At 38.0% G+C, this 20271-nt stretch overlaps 2 protein-coding genes and 1 long non-coding RNA gene across 15 annotated transcripts; 1 reads left to right on the plus strand and 2 right to left on the minus strand.

Moving 5' to 3' along the window:
* The first annotated feature begins 251 nt into the window (after nt 1–251).
* On the plus strand, nt 252–20271 carry Evi5 (ecotropic viral integration site 5). 10 transcript variants are annotated; one of them, XM_081991771.1, is made up of 17 exons: nt 252–489; nt 4504–4539; nt 5897–6069; nt 6122–6195; nt 11929–12227; nt 14443–14663; nt 14714–14905; nt 15017–15046; nt 15120–15479; nt 15538–15696; nt 15745–15981; nt 16040–16213; nt 16269–16430; nt 16492–16662; nt 17816–18079; nt 18135–18236; nt 19179–20271. In XM_081991771.1, the coding sequence occupies exons 5-17, from the start codon at nt 12011–12013 to the stop codon at nt 19398–19400; spliced, it is 2511 nt and encodes an 836-aa protein (XP_081847897.1). In that variant the 5' UTR covers nt 252–489; nt 4504–4539; nt 5897–6069; nt 6122–6195; nt 11929–12010; the 3' UTR covers nt 19401–20271. The 10 variants fall into 10 exon arrangements, with proteins under 10 accessions (XP_081847897.1, XP_081847896.1, XP_081847898.1 ...); XM_081991770.1 differs by lacking the exons at nt 5897–6069; nt 6122–6195; XM_081991773.1 differs by lacking the exons at nt 252–489; nt 4504–4539; nt 5897–6069; nt 6122–6195 and adding exons at nt 8877–9023; nt 18527–18580 and having other exon boundaries at nt 19179–19316.
* Nucleotides 1137–2560, minus strand: LOC145737191 (uncharacterized). 4 transcript variants are annotated; one of them, XR_014180308.1, is made up of 5 exons: nt 2414–2479; nt 2235–2304; nt 1833–2153; nt 1679–1772; nt 1137–1618 (listed from the first exon to the last, which is right to left on the minus strand). It is a non-coding gene; the product is annotated as an uncharacterized LOC145737191 (long non-coding RNA). The 4 variants fall into 4 exon arrangements; XR_014180306.1 differs by lacking the exon at nt 2235–2304 and having other exon boundaries at nt 2414–2560; XR_014180307.1 differs by lacking the exon at nt 2235–2304 and having other exon boundaries at nt 2309–2529.
* LOC145737188 (NADH dehydrogenase [ubiquinone] iron-sulfur protein 4, mitochondrial-like) lies at nt 6696–7397 on the minus strand. The gene is made up of 2 exons (XM_081991784.1): nt 7059–7397; nt 6696–7011 (listed from the first exon to the last, which is right to left on the minus strand). Exons 1-2 carry the CDS (start codon nt 7324–7326, stop codon nt 6749–6751), a joined length of 531 nt encoding a protein of 176 aa, XP_081847910.1. The 5' UTR covers nt 7327–7397; the 3' UTR covers nt 6696–6748.

Below are 20271 nucleotides of genomic sequence, written 5' to 3' on the forward strand. Positions count from 1 at the left end.
CAGAAACAGAAACTTGGGCTGTTTGATCCAAGTTTTTAGAGACTAATAATTCAATGCACAGCTCATGTCAGAAATGTGTTAACTAGAGTAGGTGAATTGTTGCCACATCGCACCGATCAATAATACTCGTTAGCTGATTGGTTGAAATTTTGAAAAGGTCCCGCTCGCTTTTTAACCGACCAATGGCAGCTTGTATCCATCCAGATTACACGTGTATACTCAATGACAGAACAGCTGGGGTTTGGGGGGGGGGCGGTTGACAGTGACAGTTCGGTTGGGATTTTCTTTAGCAAGGGACGCGTTTTTTACTCCTCCAACAAGGAATTAGTGTTTTTCCGTATTTTCGGGTTTTGCTTGCGTCTAATTTGAGTTGTGAGTGTAATAATCCCGCAAACTAGAAACTTTCTAAAACGAGCGGTTGTTTTCTCCAGTGTCCAGCTTTTAGCGGGGGAAACTGAAAGGCCCTTCCGATAAACAAACCAATTCAAGGTAATTTTTTTCTTTAATTAAATATTATTGGTAAATTTCTTTTATATGGTTGTAATAGTGGGCGAACCTACACTACTATACAATCTCAAATATGTTGAAAGTGGGTCATACATCTGAAGCATTTTATACTACAGATTATTAATGAGAAATTTACACAGTTTACTGAAAGTTAAAAGTGAAATTCTGCAACTTTTTCATACTTATATGGGTAATAGTTTAAACAGTTTTTGATGCTGCCCAGTTTACCTTGTTTGCATATTAAAAGTGTGACTCACCATCAGTACAGTCATGTACAAGAATATTATTCAATCAGTTATCTAAATTTAACATGGCATAGCTTGAAATACACTAGGAGATCAAGGGTGCTTTTACCCATGGGGATTACTGGCATTATTACTGGGGATTATAGATAATATGGGAGACATGTGAGAAGGAGGGTGTTTCAGTCCCATTTGTTAGGGAGTAACTTGATTTGCTTTGCCCCCTGTCAAGGTTTAGGGCATGATTGAAGTTGAATGTAATCTGAAAAAAGGTTATTTAATGGGGGGGGGTGTACCCCACAAGGTCAGACAGGTTGTTGAACTGAAATTCGAATGTAAACATGGACTACTGATTCACACCTAACTTTCTCCAAATATACATTTAAGGCTTTCTTATTCTATTTATTGATTGGTATACTTAAATTGGCAACATTGCACTAAAAAAACAACAATTTGTAGATGTTTACTTATAAAGACCTGAGGGGGTTTATCTTCCAGTTAGACTGGAATACCAAGTAGATTGCACCAATCCAGAGACGTCTCATTTAATCAGTTATACAGGCCAACCCTGAAAAATTACATGGAAAATGTGCATTCCATTCCACTTCCGCAAGTGCTAACAAAGAATTAAATATTTATTAAGCTCTATCATGCAAAGTTAATGTACTCGTTCCAACGCCCCTGGACGAGTTGCATCCTCTTTTTATATTGAAGCACCAGGCCCAACCCCAGAGAGAGAGCCACTATGTTGTATTTTACTACCTCGCTTTTCCAGTTTTCTAAAACTTATTACTTTGTGGGTGCTTCTGGTATTCAAGTATTCAGTTTCTCTTTGTCCTGACAATGGTTTTTAATTTTTGTTCTCTCTTCTGGAATTTTAACAATAATAAAAAAAATTGCATGTATTTTCTAACCTTAATTATGTGTACCTAAAATCTGGGTCAGAGAATTAAGGCAAACATGGGGGACAGCTTGCTGTTTTTTCCATTTTGCAATCCCACCTCCGCTTCCTAGAATTTTAATCTGAAAACCAGTGGTGGTTGTTAAAACTTAAATTACAGTAGTAAATTAGCTGTAGCAAACCAGAGAGAGGTTAGTTAATGATGAAGCCAGGGCATCGTTGATGAGTTGCCGGGTTTCGCATTTTCCGGTTGATTCAAGATTCAGCAAACTTTGTAATTAAATAACCGGGGATCGATGCCGGTACTGGCTAAAGTTTTATCCGAATTTGCCCCGGGGGATACTTTTAAATCAACACAAAAGGAAATTCATGGGTGAAAAAGTGCAGGGGTCTCCAATTCCACACTAATTTAATGCCGCAACTAAGCTGGTAATTTGTGAAAGAAGTCCAATGGTTTTCCGATAAATTTTTGTCTCTGGAACTTCCAAATTGTTGGAATAGACCTGTAATTCAAGTTGTGTTAGTAATTATGCGGAAGCGCTTAATAGGAATGTGTTCAGTAACCCCTGGAGGGTTAACCCAACCTAATTTTGGTCCCAATCAATTTTAGTAATTTCATTTTGAGGTTTTGACCGGTTATTACTTTGAAATTACCTACAACCACAAATAATTCGTTACAATCCCTGCTGTAGTCAGGACAGAGATAAAGTTGTTATTCTTCAGGGGGACAGTACCAGATTAGCATTTAGATGGAACTACTTACACACTTCCTTAAAAGTGTTTCACGGTGGCTGATTTCTCCCCTTAATAAGGCAATTTCAGCCCTAAATAACTTTTCTTTATCAAATTTTCTAAACTGTCAGAAAAAACTAGGTTAGGTCCACTTCACTCTACACTCGTCAACTGTCATTGTCGTTTAGTTTTGACAGATGACAGTCCTGGTTTTGGTATCATAGAGGTATAGAGTTACAGTGAGGTTTTATTTGAAAATGGGACGTGATCTGGCACCAATGTGACTACTTAATGGAAGAGAAAGCTGTAATAAATCAGACCCAAAACAGGGTTTATTTGTTTTTGGCCGGTCAAATCTAGCAATAAGCCGTAAACTTAAAGATCAACCTAACTGGGTTAGTGGTGTTGTTTAAGACCTGCTAACAGTTTATCTCTGGAAAGATGCCATTAAATTACCGATTAGCCTCTTAATAATACAGTGGAAATCATTTAGGAAGAAGGAAAATAGCATCTTTCGGGGGGGCCACGAAACAGGTCGAGTCCGTCGGGATCCACAAATGTTTTTTCCAGTAAGAAAACACGCAACTTTCAACTTTATTTATCGTTAGCGGCGGCAAAAACTGGATTGAAAGTAATGTTCTAGAAATTAGAGAAAGATTACTTTTAGATACAGAGACACCCTGTACCATCGGAATAATTCAAATCCAACCGTATTGATTGCATTATTCCACACTGTGTTAACTTGTTGCAGTAATTTATACCGGTGATAAAATGGAAATTAGATAGTGGGAGTTAATTTTGGGGACCCCTGGGAAACATTCTGGTATCCTATAACCAGTTTGAATAATAGATCTGTTCACAGAGGGAATCTCCACGTGACCATACAACCAATGAAACTTTCTGTGTTGGAAACCAGTCAGAAAATTGCCTCTGCGAACAGACTTAATATGTCAATTGACCTTAACATATTTGATTAATAATACCAAGGTGGCCTTGATTGGACATCAAACTAGATGTAATGTCATCTGTCACTCCAGACTTTTGTAAAGTGATCCGGATCACTTGCAACCGAACACAGTGAGTATTTGTGATTTAAATGTTTCTCATCTAAAAATACCTTCATCAATCGGTTTAAGTGGCTTCTGCTCGACTTATCCCTACACTTTCCTCGATCTAATTATAAAGAAGCGAAAGGTGTAGCAGCAGTTCACTTTAATTACAGTTTCCATACCTTCTTCGGAATGCGTAATTGCTTTTACAGTGCAAGCTTAACAACTAAATTGACGTTTTTTACGAGCTAAATGGAGATACTTAAAAATTTCCTCTTGGACCGTTTTGGCCGTTAAATTAGTTCATTAATTCGGACATGAATTGCAAATTCTAGCTAATTTAATATTACGCCAAAGCGGGACGTAGCAAGAATATTAGATGGAACTTTATTAGTTTCCTTTAAAACGGCACGCTTTTTCATCAGTTTGATGGGATAATCTTGTCGAATGTCAGAGAGGCGTTCTTAATTAGTGGGGTTAGGGTGTAGTTTCCAAATGTCACTGTCATTAGAGTAAAAAGACGTTACGCCATGACAGTTGAGATGCTGCAATTGTATTTATTTAACTTGGCAGCAATATTTACCGATTCGTAACTTACTACGGCATATTTAGTCTAAAATTAGCCCCCTAATGATCGGATTAAAGTGATTCTGAATGTCTGCAGATAGACCCAGATAGGGGTCGCTTTATTTGAAACTAATTGAAATCAAAATAGATTTGACATTATTACTTAATACACTGATTGATGGGGGATTTTTGGATTTGAATCAGCAACCAATTTGAAGGGCCCTTTCCTGGTAAAAAGGCCTTTTTTGTTATCGGTTTCTGAGTGTTTGCAAATAACTTGTCTTTTGTTTGCAATCAATTATTTTATCGAGTTTCCTTTTGGGTGGGTTTTCTCCTCGAAGGCTTTATAAATCACGATTCCAGGGATGTTCTGGAACAACATCAATCATTTGGGTTCGTGTATCGTATAGTCGATATTTCTAATTAATGTACGGCACTATTTTATCAAATATTTGAATTGTGAAGCTGAAAAAAATTAATTTATGGTTTCTATTGTTTTTTTTAGATTGGTCCTTCCAGTAATGACACATTGATATACCAGGTAAGTTTTTAGATTACTAACGTTGCAATGCAAAACATTCTACAAGTATTTCCCTGTCTAAACGTCCCAGAGTAAATGAAGTCACCCTTATTGCTTCCAAGTCAATATACTGGGGAGCTATTTCCTAGAAAACATCGTCCCATATAACGGTAACATCGCACTTTACCGTACCCGATATAAATGTCCGATGGCGTATTACGAAAAATTTATTGGATAAACACGTTTTTGATCTGTAATAGTGGAAGTAACTTCATGCATTATGGAAATGGTCCAATTCCTTGCACCATTTGCCTTAGATAACCCACGATTTTTTAATGAGTTGGTTCATTTCACTAGTCACGTGACAAACTTTACATAATCGAGTACGTATGCGTAAAATGACAGTTTCCAGCGTTTGACAGTGATAACCTACTTTCCTAGAGAGGGTATCCAATATCTCATGAAAGCGTTTCCGTAATTGATATTGCACGGTCGGTCAAACCAATAACACCCCCATTGTCCAGGACATTTTTCGTGACGTGTGGGTGGATTGGGGTGGGGGCGATAATTGCTTCATTCCGCGAAAACCGTCACCCCCGTATCGATCGGATCCTGTCGGAAGCTGTGCCGAAAGGCCGAATTTTGCCGACGTGCACCGGGATACGAGCCTTTTTGCACCGCCACCAATGAGTCGTCGTTTCCTGCGGGTCCCGTACGGTATCCAGAAGGACTCCGGGAGTTTCGTGACGGGTGGGTCGACGTGTTCGTCCGACCTGGTGCTTCGGATCGCAAAGTTTTTGATCGACATTGGTAACACAAACTTTTTAATAAATGAAACGTCACTTATACACAGGGTGTCTCAAAAAATGTTGTCACTGATGTGAAACTTGTCAAAACTAAATATCTGCCATATTTAATTTACCATCACAAATGAACAAAAACAGTTGGCAACACTGTTTTTTATTTATAGGCAATTTTGTTTTGATTGTGACGTTTTCCATATTATCTGTCACACTAACTCAACTCAACTTGGCTTACACCATTAATAACTGTTTTCCCGACAGTCGAAGCTAAGTTGAGGTTTGAATGTGACAGATCAGGCGCAAAATAACACAGTCTGAGCTGTCCTTGGGCAGAAAAAGCTCTTTGAAAAAAAAATCCGTACATGACAAGTGACCGTAGACACTTCCATGAGTTACCTGTTAAAGTCACGTTAAAGTGGTTTTAGTCACTCCCTCTTTTATTTCGATTTAATTGACAGTTGACATGTTGTTATAAAAGTAGGGTTAAGCGTAATTTTTTATTTTTCGGTTTGTTTTTGCCACATTTTTCAGTAACCAAATCATTTCCTGTAATTTTTTTTTGGATTTAATTTCAGTTGTGTAATATTCCCCTGCATGAGTTTAGAAAAAACTGGCTTATTAGGGGTTGTTGAGTCAAGATGGCCGCCGTTTAATTAACAGGTGTTTTTGGAGATTTGAAGCCCTGCTGACCCATCAAAATGTCCTTAATACCCTCAAATCAGTTTAGGACCAGTTCATTCATCTTAAGGTAGTGGTTTTTGGTTAATTAGGTATCTGGGCTAATGTAGTGAAGTTTGTAGGACCTTAAACTGACTGTAGGATTGGATTTTTGTTGAAACACAAGACCAGGCTTAGGAAAAGCTAAACTAGTACAGTAAGTAAGCTTTTATTCAAATTACTTGGCTACTAACACAGTCAAGGAAGTGGTGACACTATAAACAATCTCAATTCATTCAAGTTGCCTAATATAGCGGCACTAAATGGGAGATTTTGCAACCAACGTCTTGCAAGGTCGCATTCACTGCCTGGGCGTTTGTCTGGGTTTATTAGGCGACCATGCGTGGGCACAAATCGATTTTAGGTTATTAACGTTTCTTATCATACTTACAAAAAAAAACTCCACTAAAACTCATTCACCAATTGTCAAGAAAATTATGAGTTGATAACCTGACAACATTGCCTAGAGATTCAGGAAATTATTGTGCAAATTTTATTGATTTTTGAAATTTATTAATGTAGTACTAAATCATGAGACCGTCCCTATATCACGCACCTTTTAGGTCCCATTTTGAATTATACTATTAATTAACTTAATTGAACAGGGTTTAGGGGACTGACCTATTTTAGTGTATATTTCAATTGCCAAACCTACTCTCTGGGTGCATATCTTTATTGAATCATTACAAAGAAGGCTATTAGGTACATTTTCATTTTGTGGATACTCTGCTTCGTTTCTGGTAATGATAATTAAGGGCGTAACTTTTCACTTTGAATTTTTTGCGCGTCTTGCTCTGCTGCACCCAATAGGACAAGTTGTTGCCGTGACAGAATGTAATGGCCTCTTCTTTTGTGGAGAATCGCAGCTTCAAATTGGACATTGGGTCGCCTGACGAACACCACCCCATTAAGGGGTTCTCCCAACGTTCTTTTGTGTCAAAGTCGATGAGCCAATGGCCCAAGTTCATTGTTCCTGAAATTTGTTATATTACACTTGGTTTTACTACTTTTGAATGTTACCTTGTTGTTGGGCGTTTTTAGGTGGTTGATAAATCCTAACTGTCCTGGTGCAGGTGATCTCAACAGGTCTTCCATTGATTAAGCTGCAATTCTCCTGTCCTCTTATAACAATTTTGCAGTTTTGTACTATCCGCTTTCTGACATCTTCGGCAGTTTCGAGTTCAACGGTTTTGGGGGCCGGTTTACAGTCTTGACTGCAATGTCGTAGTTGTGCTCGACCAAATTGTACTAACAATTTTGGTAAAGTTGTGTTCCAAGTGGAAGCCATTTTTTTTAGGCAACGTCAAAGTCAAAATTGTGACGCTTGACAGTGCAGACGCAGCGTTGCCACTTTTATCTGAGGAACGAGGCAATTCACTCGGTTTAGTTCACACGTGCAAATAACAGTTCACAAAACGAAATTATTCATCGTGTGGGAAGGTAGCCGTTGTTTGTCAGAAATTAAGCTGTACTTTTTGTATATAGTTTGTTTTATTTGGGGACGGTTTAAATATTCAATTATGCTTACGTCCGGTGTTGTAGGGATAGGGATGTCACGTGTGTTCGATTGGTCAGAAAAAGTTGAAAACTGCTCTTTTTTGACCAATCACTGGATTGAAATTTCCATGACCACTAGCTGTCAATTGTCAATATTAACTCCATAGAGCTATAAATGTTTTCCTTTAAATGATTAGGCAATTCCTACATGTTTCGCATTGTCCAACAAAGCGTTTAAAACTTTTTGCCGGTTTATCCCTTGAAACTTTAAAGTGGATCCGTAGGAAAATTACGTTTTGCCGAATACAAATCCCGGGAACTTTGTATAATACGAGAGGAAAATTGGAAAAAAAAAGTTTTTCCTGAATGAGCAATTTCTCACTGAAATTGTACGTTTCTATAGGTCTCTGTCCTAAATCACTTAGAGTTGCAATAAGGGAAAACAAAGCAGACACGTGACTGTGTGTGATCTAAGTAAAGTCGAATGTCAATAATAAAACAGTGTTGCCGATTCTACAAAGGCGTTGCAAAATTAAATTTAAAAGATTTTAGCGGAGGGGTAGATTGCCGAGGTATTTTGGTGTACACCCTCGGAGGTAATTCGAGGTATTACGAGGCACTTTCAAGTATTTTGAGGCATTGTCTGAATATTTCAAAATGTTTTGTGATATTTTCATTGGAATTTTGAGCTAAATAAAGGAAATTTTGCGATATTTTAAGAAATACATTGACGATTACAAATAATTCTTCAACGTACATTTTTAAGGTCACGCGACTGTTTTTTGACAGCTGTCAGTTGGCTTGGACAGTGTTGCAAGCTTAAAAATTGAGCTGTCAAGTCACGTGACGTAATTCTTTCGATTTTGCTTGTTTGTCAAAATTTGGAAAAACTGTCACCTGACCTTAGAAAGTCAATTTTAATCTTTCGGCACAAAAACGTCAAATGAAGTGTCAAGAATTTGGAAAAACCTTCACGCTGTCATCTAACCTAACCTAAAAACGGTCACGTGACCATAAAAAAATAATTTCAATGGTGTATTTCATCAAGATTTGTCATTATCTTACTACCAGGGGGACTTATAACTAAATTTAAGAATGCCACAAATTTGTAAACATTTTGAAGGTATCCTGAGGCAGTTTAAATAATTTAAAGGCATTTTGATGTATCTCAAGGCAATTTAAAGGCATTTCAACGTATTTTGTTTGCAAAAAGATGATTTTGGTGTACAACACATTATCGACGGTCTATCCCTCGATTTTAGAGCTGTTCTCGTCTCATTGACTTTTTAAATTATCGAACCTTCTGTTCCCTTTTGTAAACCGTGTCTTTTCGGTCCGACGTTCACCGCAGAAATTGAATTTTCCCGGGAAATTTATTCAAATCGGCCGGGACCGATTGGAAAAATGTAATCGCCGTTGACAACCCAGCATGGTACTGCAAAAATTCGTATCCACAAGATATTGGTATTCGAGGAGAGGTAGAAAACGGTAAGTCTGGGTGACATTAACTTCTACAATATTTAGGATGCTCTAGAAGACATTTTGAGTTGCCAGAGGCCTCTAGAAGCCATCTTGAATTGCTAGAAAGCTTCTAAATTCTTTTAAGATTGTTTTAAACCTGCCAGATGTCTCTGGAAGCCATTTTAAGTTGCCAGAGCCTTCTGAACCCTTTTAAAAGTGTTTTGAAGCTGCCAGAAGGTTCTAGAAGACATTTTGAGTTGCCAGAGGCCTCTAGAAGCCATCTTGAATTGCTAGAAAGCTTCTAAATTCTTTTAAGATTGTTTTAAACCTGCCAGATGTCTCTGGAAGCCATTTTAATTTGCCAGAGGCTATTATTAGTTTGACACTGACAGACTTATTAACGGATGTAAATCTGGTAATGAAATTATTTATTAGTACATAACCTTTTCGTTAGTTTTGTTGAAACTGTCACGTTCTAGACACTTTGGGCTATGTTGTGTAAAAAAAATGAAGTTTCTAACTTAAAAACTGAATTTGTGGTGAATGTTTACAAGTAATCAACCTGTCAGGGCTTCTGTTATTCCAAATCAAAGCTCTAACAGAGTTTGAATAGTTTTACGGGCAGAATTCCGGGTTTTTCCCTCTTTTTAGGGGATTTAAACGACGCGTATGCCGCTATTCCGTAAAGGTTTGTGAAGTTTATGACCCTTTCAATGGGATTTTTTCCGACTAAAGGCAGGGTTTACTGATTTACGAACGGTATAAACGTCCCCCTTAATAAAGCAGTGTGGATCCGTTTGATATGGGACAGTTCAATTTTACAAAAACTCTGAATGCACACTGATTTCCTGGTTTACGAAATCTGGATATTTATAATGCACCGGTTTCTCGACTTGTCTGTGAATATTCTTTAAAAATATCTGCGCTTCCAAATTTGGTCACACGTGATGATCCAAAACAACCTGATTGGTCCTTAAATGTGACAGTGTTGTCAGATTGAATTTGGTCTCACTAGATCTCCGTTCTGGTTATCCTGTTTAATTAAACCGGATTATATGTTCGGTTAAGCGTTGAGCAAACTTCCCTCAAAACTGGGCTTTTATAATAATTCCTACAACACTGATAAATGTGTTGCCTAAATTAGAGGGGCTTTGTGTAGGGAAATTTATGTCTTTCCTTTGCCCAGTTATACCCAAATATAGGCCGATTTAGTTTAATACCTGACAAGTTGCACAGCTTAACCACCAAAAAGTTAAGAAAATATCAAATTCCGCTTGCGGTTCTTTTTCCCCCTTTTAAGGTATTACTTTTCCGGTCTGGGAGTTTCGTATTCCCTCAGGCTTAACTTGGAAAAGTCTATTATCTCTTTTGTTCCGAATGCTGTTCCAATATTTTAGTTTTGTATGGTTAAACTAAGAGTTAACCTTGTAGAGTTACCATCAAACATCTGTTTTGATTAATATCCCTAATTTGTGTGGAAACTAGACGTGCCAGATAACACCCTAAACAAGGGTGAAATGATAGATTAGCCAAACCTTCAAACTTATTTTGAAATATAGTTTTCCCAACACAGACATACGTCCTAAGAATGATTTCGTTTGGTGGAGAAGTTACGAGTGTTCCACATCAATAAACCAGCCCTAAAGTCGTATGCGGTGTCGCCATTTCACGTTTTATTATTTAATTTTGGTCGGGAAACCTGGCAGCGAGGCTGAAATGAAATCGTAAATAAAATGTAAGGTTTGGCCTAATTTTTGCCTTTTCACCAAAAAAAAAGCGTTAAAGTTACCGTTAATACGCCCACAGAATTAAAAAAATCAATGTGACAACATTGTTGGACATTTTTCTGATCCAAAAATCACGTGATTATGCACACATTGTGAATATGATCTAGTACCCGGACGGTATCTTTTTTGTTTCCTTTCAAATGCGATTTGCGTCCAAAACAATTCAATATTCAAAGGGGGCACACATTGCCCGGACTATATGGAAATATGAAATGTCATACGTTGATTTATGGTTGCCTTAAAAGTTTCTTTACGGTTTATTTGTGCGTGCGGAAAATCTAGAAAAGCGAACGCTCAGCCCGCCTGTTAAAAACCACCTTTTGCCACTGCTTTTTGATCAGGGCCACAAATGAGTTTAGCTTGTTCGTTTTAAGGCTTTAGGGTGCAAACAAAGTGTGACGTCACAATGACGCCATTTAACAAAACCGTCCCTTAACCAACTGTCAAATTACGTCATCGTGACGTCACGTTCACGTTGTTTGCACCATAAAAGTTTCTAAAACTAAAAATGAAGCTTGTAATGGCGTGAACTGTTTAAATTTGTGACTTTATTACAGTTTTATTTGATTTTTCAGTACCTAAACCAATTTTGTGACTTTTTGATTAGGTTCCACATTTTCTCCTAATCCATGTCAAGTATCCCATTATAACCCTCATTCGGGATATTATTATTCCGTCATATTTGCGCAATTTGAAAACGGAAACGGGATATAATTTAACTTTTATTGTTCACAGTATAAAGTTTCACTGAAATTACCAATAGTTAACGGTGTTGTTTTAGGGCAACGTAAACATAAAACATACTTTATGGACTACAAAGTTAAAATAGCTTTCTATACATTTTTTGATATTATTTTTGTTTGGGTTTGCCTGGTGTTATAGTAAGTTTTATTAGATTAATAGCGGCAGGATAACTTACCACGTTTTTTGTACCTAAAACGTTGTATTATCAATCAATTTGCAAAGATATGCTAATAAATTGCTGGAATAACTAAATCAGTGTTGATAACTAATTTTAATGCATCAGTCCGATTTTAGTTATTCTTTAGCCATGCTAGGACCTTTTGATATTTTGTCCACAAACATTGAAGATATAGAGTAAGTTTTAATTTTTGAGATTCAAACAGTTGACTGGTTTGTTTCAGTGTTGCACTAGAAGATACCACCAGCTACTCGCTCAATTGTCTATCGGCGGGCGAGCCGCCCGATGGACGCCAATTTGCGGCAATGCCGCCCGAAGCCATGAGACCTGAAGCTGACAGTCCGCCCCCGCAACAACAGTCACCCCCAGTGCCCGTTCCGCCCCACGAGTTGGAGTTGCTGGCCAAACTGGAGGCGGCAAACCGCCTCATTGAGGCGGACGCCAAGTCTCTTGGCTCTTTGAGCGGAGCTTCCGGCCATTCGAGGAAAGGATCAGATACCAGTCAAGTGTCACTAACTTCAGGTTAGTAGTCCAAAAAGCTCATCCACCAAATTGTCAAGGTATTAGACTTAAAATGAAAACAACGATTTTCAAGGATGTTGACTAAACTAATAGGTTTTCCGTCAACAAGCTCACATTCAGTGAAACGCAAATTAAGCACGTTTATTATGAATTTCGCGCATCTAATGTTACACATTTTGCAAGGTTTTCATTTTGTTGCCCTATTACGGGTAATCGAAACCTAACAAAACATTTAACCGCGGTTAAATGATAAGGGACAATAACACCTGATAACTGTAATCAGCGCAGTTCATATCCAACGTCGTGTTGTAATGTTTGTAGTTGGAGAAAAAAAAGAAAATTAATAATTCGAGAACTTATATAGTGGTGACGTGTGTTCAATGAGAGCATGATGACAGTGGATGTAGGTGAGTGGAATTTCTGGAAATTGTTTAAAAATTAACGGAAGTTTTTGGGTTATCGAGGTTTTTCATAATTACAAAGATGGCGTTTCAGCAACATGTTTACGGACTGTCCAGTCAAAACTCAAACTCTAAATATTATGTAGGTGTACAGAATCTAAGATGATGATGGTTAGACTGTGAATGTTGAATAGTACAAAGAAAATCACACTCAGAACTTCAATATGACTGTCCTGTGTTATTAACGCCTTGTTGACTTTTAGAGAAGACACCCTTTATGGTGCAAACAACGCGAATGTGACGTCAGGATGACGTAATTTGACAGTTGGTTAAGTTACGGTTTTGTCAAACTACGTCATTGTGATGTCACACTTTGGTTGCTCCATAAAGTGTCGTAAACGAACGAAGCCTACACTAATTTCAGCTCGTTTGCGTCTCCTTGCGTTATCTTAAAACTCAAGCACAGAATTATTGATTGAATTAGAGCACCCCATTACAAGCTAAGTTTAATTATACAGGGTGTCTTAAAAATTATGTGTCAAACCAAAACTTAAACTCTGTTCAATGACTGCTATTCAATCTTCTTTCTAAAAAGTGCCAAGGCCTTTTGTTTTACTGTTTTAAATTGCCAGAGGCCTCTAGAGCCATTTTGAAAATGCCACAGGTGTCTGATTGCCAGTGACAACCTTCTCAAAAGTACCGAGACCTCTAGGACTGTTTTGACTGTGCCAAAAACCTCTAAATGCTACTAAGAACTTTCTGATAGGTTCCAGAGCCTTCTACAAGTGTTTTAAATTGTCAGAGGCCTCTAAATGCTATTGAGAACTTTTTAAAAAGTACCAGAGAGTCCTCTACAACTTTCTAAGTCTCTAAATGTCACTGACAACCTTCTAAAAAGTTCCAGAGCCTCCTACAAGTGTTTTAAATTGTCAGAAGCTTCTAGGCCTATTTTGACAGTGGCAGATACCTCTAAATGCTCCTGAGAACAATCCAAAAATGGTCAGAGGTCACGAAACAGTTGAAGTGAGTTTAGCTCGTTCGCTTTAAGGCTTTATGGAGCAAACAAAATGTGACGTCACAATGACGTAGTTTCACAAAACAATCCATTAACCAACTGTCAAATTATGTCATCGAGACGTCACGTTCACGTTGTTTGCACTACAAAAGGTCATAAATGTAGAATTTACACCTTTGTTGTAGTCTATTGGCATAAACTGTTACTTGTGACACAATTTATTTTGTGTTTTCAGTACTTAAACCGATTTTAATAAAACATAAAGATGACAGACCACGCACTAATTTGACTGCCAACTCTATTTATACTACACAAATGGGAGCAGTTTGATTCAATCAGTAACACACAAAAAACTCATTGAGTATGTGTAAATGCATAGATAAGACATTCGTCAGTATTATTAGCAATCAGGCGTGTATGTTTATCGTCTTGTCTCTGATAAAAATACCCATACTACCTGCGTTTATTAGGTAATTTATGGTAAAAACATCCTAACCTAACGCCTATCAAGTCGCGGTTATTCAGTATGTTGGCTTGGGAATTGTTGTAATAGTAATTGAATCGGATAGGTTGCGGGTTAATAGGAAATTAATGGGTGACATTGTTTATGAACGAATCGTTGGAAATTCGGTCTTTTACGTGCCTTTGGGTGAGTACCGTGATTTGCGCCCTTCCCAACGACCCTTTTCAAGTTCAGGTAGAAACTTATTACGCACAAAACAGTTTTGAAGACAAGTTAGGAACAAAATGGGATTACTGAAACTTCCATTCAAATGCAATAAGAGATTTGACTTTTCAGGGACTAGTTCCACCGCGGATCGTTTGGACGAAGGGGAAGAACTGTGGGCTAAATGGAGTCACATCGTGAGCAATTGGGAAGATCAGTGGAAGAAACAGAACGCGCAGATTCGCGAACTGGTGCGCAGAGGAATACCTTTACACTTCCGGGCTATTGTTTGGCAGTTGTTGTGTTCGGCTGCTGAAGCCCCAGAAAAGAAACTGTACGCCGAGTATATAAAGGTTTGTATCAAAAAAATGCCACGCTACGTCATTGATAGAAGTAATCACAGACCAAATCACCATGCGAAAAAGTCATAAGACGTGACATAGCTCGAACCTATCCAGAACACGACTTCTTCAAGGAAAAGGATGGACTGGGACAAGAATCTCTGTTTAACGTTATCAAAGCCTACTCCCTACACGATCGTGAGGTTGGTTACTGTCAAGGATCTGGATTTATTGTAGGCCTACTACTCATGCAGGTAAGTAACAATTAGCAATTAGGTAATAATAAGCCTAAATTCAATTTGGACGCCATTTTTGGGTAGTAAAGAAGAATTCTAAATTAAGTTTTCGATTTTTTTTTTATCAAGCCGCTTTCCACATTGAAAGATGGTCCTACGGTGAGTAAGGATCTTCCTAAAACAAGAATCTTAATAAGTCAGCTGAATGAAATGTGCAATTTTGTTTTTTTAGATGCCGGAAGAAGAAGCCTTTGCCGTTTTAGTCAAAATAATGCAGGACTACCGTATGCGAGACATGTTCAAACCAAGCATGGCGGAATTGGGAGTGTGCATGTTTCAACTAGAAAATTTAGTGGCCGAACTGTTACCGGACCTGAATCAGCATTTCCAATCGCAAAACTTCCACACATCGATGTACGCCTCGAGCTGGTTTTTAACGTTGTTCACCACCGCCCTCAGTTTACCATTGGCGTGCCGAATTATGGACGTTTTCCTGTCCGAAGGAATGGAAATAATTTTCAAGGTGGCACTGTCTATGCTCATTTTGGGCAAAGACGATTTAATGTCGCTCGATATGGAGGGAATGCTGAAGGTATTAATCTACTAAACGTATACAAAACAATAAGCACTAACAACAATTTGAACTATAGTATTTCCAAAAAGAATTACCAGCCAAAGCGGAAGCGGATCCGGAAGGTCTCCTGCAGATGGCGTACAGCATGAAGTATAACGCCAAAAAGATGAAAAAACTCGAAAAGGAATACCACGTGATCAAGAGTAAAGAGCAGGAAGAAATGACCGAGTTGAAAGTAAGTTACCTTAACCGTAAGTTGCGAAGCTAAATTCCGAAAATCCAGCGATTGCGTACTGAAAACAAACAACTACGTCATCGGTGCGAAATGTTGGAAGAAGAAAGCAAAGCTCTGGCGGATCGTTTAGTGCGAGGTCAAGTCAGCAGAGCTGAAGAAGAAGAAACCACTTTTGTAGTGCAACGAGAACTGGAGGTCCTTAGATACACCCATTTGGAGACTACGCATCAGTTGGCGCTAGCCAACGAGAAAATACGCTCGTTATCCCTTATGATGGAAGAAACGGTCAGTTTAAATGTCACAAATTGTGTGACCGAAATAATCCCAAACAATTCTATTACAGCACTCGTCTAGGCAATCCTCTATAGAGGAAATCACTTTGAAACAAGAACAGCTCCAACAGAGGGAAGAAATGATTGAGTGCCTTCAAGAAGAGTTGGTTAAGGTTAGGTTACGAGAGGCTGAAAACGACGCTCTTATTCGCGATCTAAGGTCTCGAATTCACGAACTTGAGGAAGTAAGTCCGCTGTGCCTTTTCTTACAAACATTTACTAAAATCCCACTCTAAACAGGATAAAAAAACACTAAGAGAAACCACACCGGACAACAGTGTCGCACATCTTCAGGAAGAACTGATAGCCGTTAAATTGCGCGAGGCCGAGGCCAATCTGTCACTAAAAGATCTCAGACAGCGAGTGTCCGAGCTGAGCAACCAGTGGCAGCGACATTTACAAGTACAGTTTTTCGGTTTTTGCCTAACCAATCCAAAGAACGGGATTTTTTTCATTTGTCAAGGAACACAAGTCGAAGCCGGAACCGACCGTTTCCAGCGATCCACTGAGCACGCCCAAGAAGCTCCTGTTCGGTAACCGGAACAACGACATTCAAAAGTTGGAGGAAGAGCTCATGACAACCAGAATCAGGGAGATGGAAACCCTTACCGAAGTGAAGGAGTTAAGACTAAAAGTAATAATATAAATATGTTTTTACCCTTTAGGGTGCAAACAACGCGAATGTGACGTCAGGATGACGTAATTTGACAGTTGGTTCAGTTACGGTTTTGTTAAACTACGTCATTGTGATGTCACACTCTGGTTGCTCCATAAAGTGTCAAAACGAACGAAACTTACACTTGGTGTCTCAAAAACATGCTGTAATTATACAGGGTGTCTCAAAAATGCTGTGGCAACTAAAAAGTGCCAGGGCCTTCTACAAGGGTTTTAAACTGCCTGTCTAGATACTACTTCAAACCTTCTAGAAATTGTCAGTACAAGTATCTTAAATCTTCCAAGCATTGTTTTAAATTACCAGAAGCCTCTAGAGTCAGTTTAAAAGTGTCAAAAGTCTCTAAATGCTACTGAGAACCTTCTAAAAAGTACCAGAGGCTTTTACAAGTGTTTTAAACCTTCCTGGAATTATTTTAAATTGCCAGAGGCCTCTAAAACCATTTTGAAAGTGCCAGAGTTCTCTAGAAATTGTCAGAGCCTTCTGCAAGTATGTTAAACCTTCCAAAAATTGTTTTAAATTGCCAGAAGCCTCTGGAGCCATTTTGGAAATGCCACAGGTCTCTGAATGCTACTGACAACTTTCTATAAAGTACCAGAGACTTCTACAAGTGTTTTAAACCTTCCCAGAACTGTTTGGCTATTTGGAAAGTATCACAGTTTTTTAAATGTTACTGAGAACTTTCTAAAAAGTGACAGGGGTTTTTGGGTTATTTTGAAATTGTCAGAGGGCTCTACAAGTATCTTAAACCTTCCAAGAATGGTTTTAAATTGCCAGAAGCCTCTAGAACTATTTTGAAAGTGTTGAAGATCTCTAAATGCTACTGATAATCTTTTCGTCTCGAACAAACAGGCGTGATTTACTTAATGAGCCACAAAAGTGTTGAAATGTGTGTCGCTTGTTCGTTTTAAGGCTTTATGGAGCAAACAGAATGTGACGTCACAATGACGTAATTCGACAATAATTGTCAAACTACGTCATCCTGACGTCACAATCACGTTGTTTGCACCATAAAAGTGGTAGTGGTAAGCTTAAAGTCGTAGTGGTCTAAACTGAATCAATAACTCCGTACATCTCGTTAAATGAACTACTGTTTGATACAATCTGAAATCAGGTAATGGAACTGGAGACTCAAGTGCAAGTGAGCACCAATCAGCTTCGAAGACAAGACGAGGAAATCAAAAAGCAACGCGAAGCTTTAGAAACGGCAGAACAACGCGACCGGGAAGCCGCTTCGCGTCTCCTGGAAGAACAGCGACGTTATTCGGACCTGGAGAGCAAAATGAAGGACGAATTGATGAAGGCGCGTATCAGTGACGCGGAGAAAACTCAAGCGGTCGCCGAACTGACCCAAAAAATCAGTCAACTCGAATTGAAGGTTAGACAAGAGACAAACTGAAATGAAATCGGTTATTATTGGATCGTTTTTGTAGAGTCAAGAAATAGCGACAGAAGGAGAGCTACGAATCCATTCAGTCGATGACAGCGACCGAGTCAGGGAGTTGCAAGATAAAGTTGCCGATCTTCAGGCCGAGGTAAGCAAAAGCTTCTCACTGTATATTTTGAAACCACGTTGCTTTTACGCTAGCAAATTTCAATAATAACAAGTGTAAATTTTGTATATAAAACTAATTTACTTGATCACAGCTAACACGTTTACAGTCACAAATTGCTGGATTAATTTGACGTGAGTGTCTGGAGTTTTAAATAATTTTGCTATTATGTGATTGTCAGTGGAAACTACTTGACACCTGACACTCAATTCAAGTCAAATTCAGTGAGCCTCTGTTCGACTAACAAACTCTTAACGAAACCGTTTATTTAGTTTCCAACGCCAATCACTAGTCCGGAAATCGAGCCTTGGAAATGGCTCGGTTAGGTTAGTAATCCGCCTTCAATCGTGTTTGTATAATCGAAGATTGTGTGCTTTTGCCAATGCATGTGCATGTTTAATGTCACAGTCGTTAATTGGGTGAATAATGAATTTCAAACAATCAAATCATACGAGATCATGTGATATGTTTAGAAATCAAAGTGAAACAGTATGACGTAACAAAGTAATAAAGCCCTAACCGCCTGTTATGATTTTAGAGGACATTGTGACGTCATTGCATTTTGCTTTGATTTTTGCTATATCTAGGTTTAACCATGCGTAGTGTGAGTTTCTGGATAGGCAACCACAGTTACACGATCAAGAAAGATGTGTTGCCTACCCATCACGAGAACCAAACAAAGTGTGTATACAGTTTCTTAGCTTTGCACGTGAGTTTTCTGTAGTTACACTGTTTTTTCTAGTGAATTGAATTCAGGATAAATGGTTCTTTGAAGGTATAGAAGTGTATTGAAAAAAAAACCTAATGTCTGGCCTATCTTTTGGTTCTTACTGCAGTTCAAACATATTGCAACCCATATTTGTGATTTAGTTTCTAGTAACTTAACTAAACAATTAGTAAAACCAATTAAACTTACCGTTTTAGGTAATTCGTTTAGAACGTCGTTCAGTGACAAACGGAGCGACAGGAACGCGCCTCCAATCAGCTCGTTCCTCCTCAATTGACAGCACCGATGAAGACAGTAAATTCGACGATCCCTCTCTGAGAATAAACATAGCGCCGGTGTCACCTACGGAGCCCCCAAAAACGAATTTTAGCGATTTGGGCGCCAAAGACGCCAACATGAATCAGGTTAACGCATTTTGACATTTGAAACTACTAATTTAGGTGCTTTTGTGTCACAATAGATGATGCCAAAAGAGCTGGAAATTTAACGATTTTGTCGATATCCGGCAAACTGCAGGGTGCATTTAATGTTTAGTGTAAACTGTACATTAGGGTGGAAATTGTTTTAGTGCTGCATTATTCCGTCAGATGGGGTAATACTAGACTGTTTTTAATTTACCCATAGTATTTACAAAAAAAATTGTCAAGTATTGGAGCCACTTGAGTACTTAATTTTTACGGTATTATTTTGCGCAACCCTCCCAATCGAATCGAACCTTAATAGTGATATATACTTTAAAAAAAAATAAAAACGTTAGGAAATAGATTTTTTATTATGTAATGTTAACTAATGGTAATATTAATGGCTGTATTCAGTAGAGGTGGTCTGAAAAATTACAAAAAAAAAACTAAATAGCAAATTGACGTTTAGGTAATAGATGTGGTAATGTAGGACTTTGTTGCACTATTTACACCCGATGTTAACCAACCTCGGCAATAAGAAACGAGATTTCTATTTGCAATATTTCATATCCTAAAAACATTCCTAATATTCATTATGTTGATTTGCTCTACTTTTCCATTACTTTGTGTTAAGCTGTAAGTGAAAATATAAGTTAATACTCAATCAGAGATGTTTATAATGTGATCTTTAGCGTCCATTGTGTTTTTTAATTCTAAATTTTTAATTTATTGTTATCCAAATGTTTAATAACTAAATTTTATTTATTCATCACTGTACGTTGCTATAGGTTTTTTTAGTTTGTTATTTCTTTACTTTTAACTAAATTATTAATATTTTCTATAATTTGTATTATTTTTTCTACAAATTGATAATAAAATTTTTGGAGGA

The sequence above is a fragment of the Ips typographus genome, linkage group LG13, assembly GCF_016097725.1.
Source record: "Ips typographus isolate SLU linkage group LG13, UJ_Ityp_2.0, whole genome shotgun sequence".
NCBI lineage: Eukaryota > Metazoa > Arthropoda > Insecta > Coleoptera > Curculionidae > Ips > Ips typographus.